The sequence below is a fragment of the Dromiciops gliroides genome, chromosome 2 (genome assembly GCF_019393635.1).
Source record: "Dromiciops gliroides isolate mDroGli1 chromosome 2, mDroGli1.pri, whole genome shotgun sequence".
Taxonomy (NCBI): domain Eukaryota; kingdom Metazoa; phylum Chordata; class Mammalia; order Microbiotheria; family Microbiotheriidae; genus Dromiciops; species Dromiciops gliroides.
Window position 1 is genome coordinate 522,562,851 of NC_057862.1, and position 1,485 is coordinate 522,564,335.

A 1,485-nucleotide genomic window follows, 5' to 3' on the forward strand; every position below is an offset into this window, starting at 1 on the left:
TCCAAATCAATGGCATAGATGCAGCTGGGTCTCTGGGATAGATGTAGCAAAGGTGGGGCACTTACCCTGCTAGTCTGTCAGGATGCTCCGCATGGGGTGGAGTAATAAGGGGGTGGAGCTTCACACAACAAAGGAAAACTGGGTAGCCTCAGGTGGTACGTTAGGAATCAAAAAGGCACAGCCTGCTGCAGAAGGAAAGCTTTGTTCCAGCCACCTCAGCCAGCACAGAGCAGCTGAAGAGAAGGAATCCATCACTAGGTGCCCAAGAGGACTCCAGGGTTCCTTGTGCTTACCAGAGGTCCAGAAGCTCCAACTCTTCAGGCTGCTGAAGGGTTGTCCCAGTTACTGCTGAGACCTGCCTTGGACACCACCGTGATTGCTCCTGTCCTGCTCTGCGGGTTAATCTGCCTTCTGTGGACTGTTCACGGAAGTCCAGTAGAGAGCACCATCATGGCTGGAAGAAGAACCAGAGGTAGGGATGGGAAGGGCTATGCCTTTACCCCTGAACCCTTTGATGGACACAATCTAAATGTGGACCGATGGCTGCACCAATTCAATGTCATTAGTGACCTCAACAACTGGGATGATTCTACTCAGATGAAGTTCCTGACTGAGTCTCTCAAAGGAGACGCCCTGGATGTCTACACAGGACTTAGCCCAGAGGCCAAAGGTGACTGTGAGGCTGTGAAAGATGCTCTTGCTGATGCCTTCCGTTCTGACAGTGACCTTGAGCATAGGCAAGCTCATGGTCCCAAGGTGATTGTATTTGCCAACAGTATGGGCAAGGGATATTACCTCAAAGGGAAAATTGAGGGTATTCCTGTGAGGTTCCTAGTGGACTCTGGAGCCCAGGTGTCAGTGGTCCATCCAGACTTGTGGGAGCAGGCCACTGATGGAGACTTGGACACCCTCAGACCCTTTGAAAATGTGGTAAAAGTGGCCAATGGGGCTGAGATGAAGATCTTGGGCATCTGGGATACCACCGTGACCCTGGGAAAGCTTGAAATGGAGGCTGAATTCTTGGTGGCCAATGCAAGCACAGAAGAAGCCATTATCGGAACAGACGTACTCCAAGACCATGGTGCCATCTTGGACTTCAAGCACCGCACATGTACCCTGAGAGGAAAGAAGTTCCGTCTTCTTCCTGTTGGAGGCTCCCTAGAAGAAGAGTTTGACCTGGAGCTCATAGAAGAGATCTCTGACAATTGAAGAGTTTCTCTTTACTTAGGGTCTGGGAGACCTGCTGATGGGAGGTGAGGGGTGAGGGAGGGGGGAGAAGGGTAGAAAACATCCCCAGTAGGAGTTATAATTGTCCAACCTTCTAGAACCAATCTTCTTCTTCTCCTTCCTTCTTACAGGACTCAGATCTGTGTCTGTAGCTGTGGGGTGGGAGGGAAGGAGCAAAGGCCTGCATTCATTACAGAAGTGGTCCCTGGGTAGATGGCTTCCTTCTTTTGTCATCTTGTTCCCTGTTGCAAAGACTTT

General features: G+C 50.7%; 1 protein-coding gene across 1 annotated transcript; it reads left to right on the forward strand.

Moving 5' to 3' along the window:
* The first annotated feature begins 435 nt into the window (after positions 1-435).
* Positions 436-1,209, forward strand: ASPRV1 (aspartic peptidase retroviral like 1). Its single transcript, XM_043980651.1, has one exon. It carries the CDS (start codon positions 451-453, stop codon positions 1,207-1,209), a length of 759 nt encoding a protein of 252 aa, XP_043836586.1. The 5' UTR covers positions 436-450.
* The last annotated feature ends 276 nt before the right edge of the window (positions 1,210-1,485 follow it).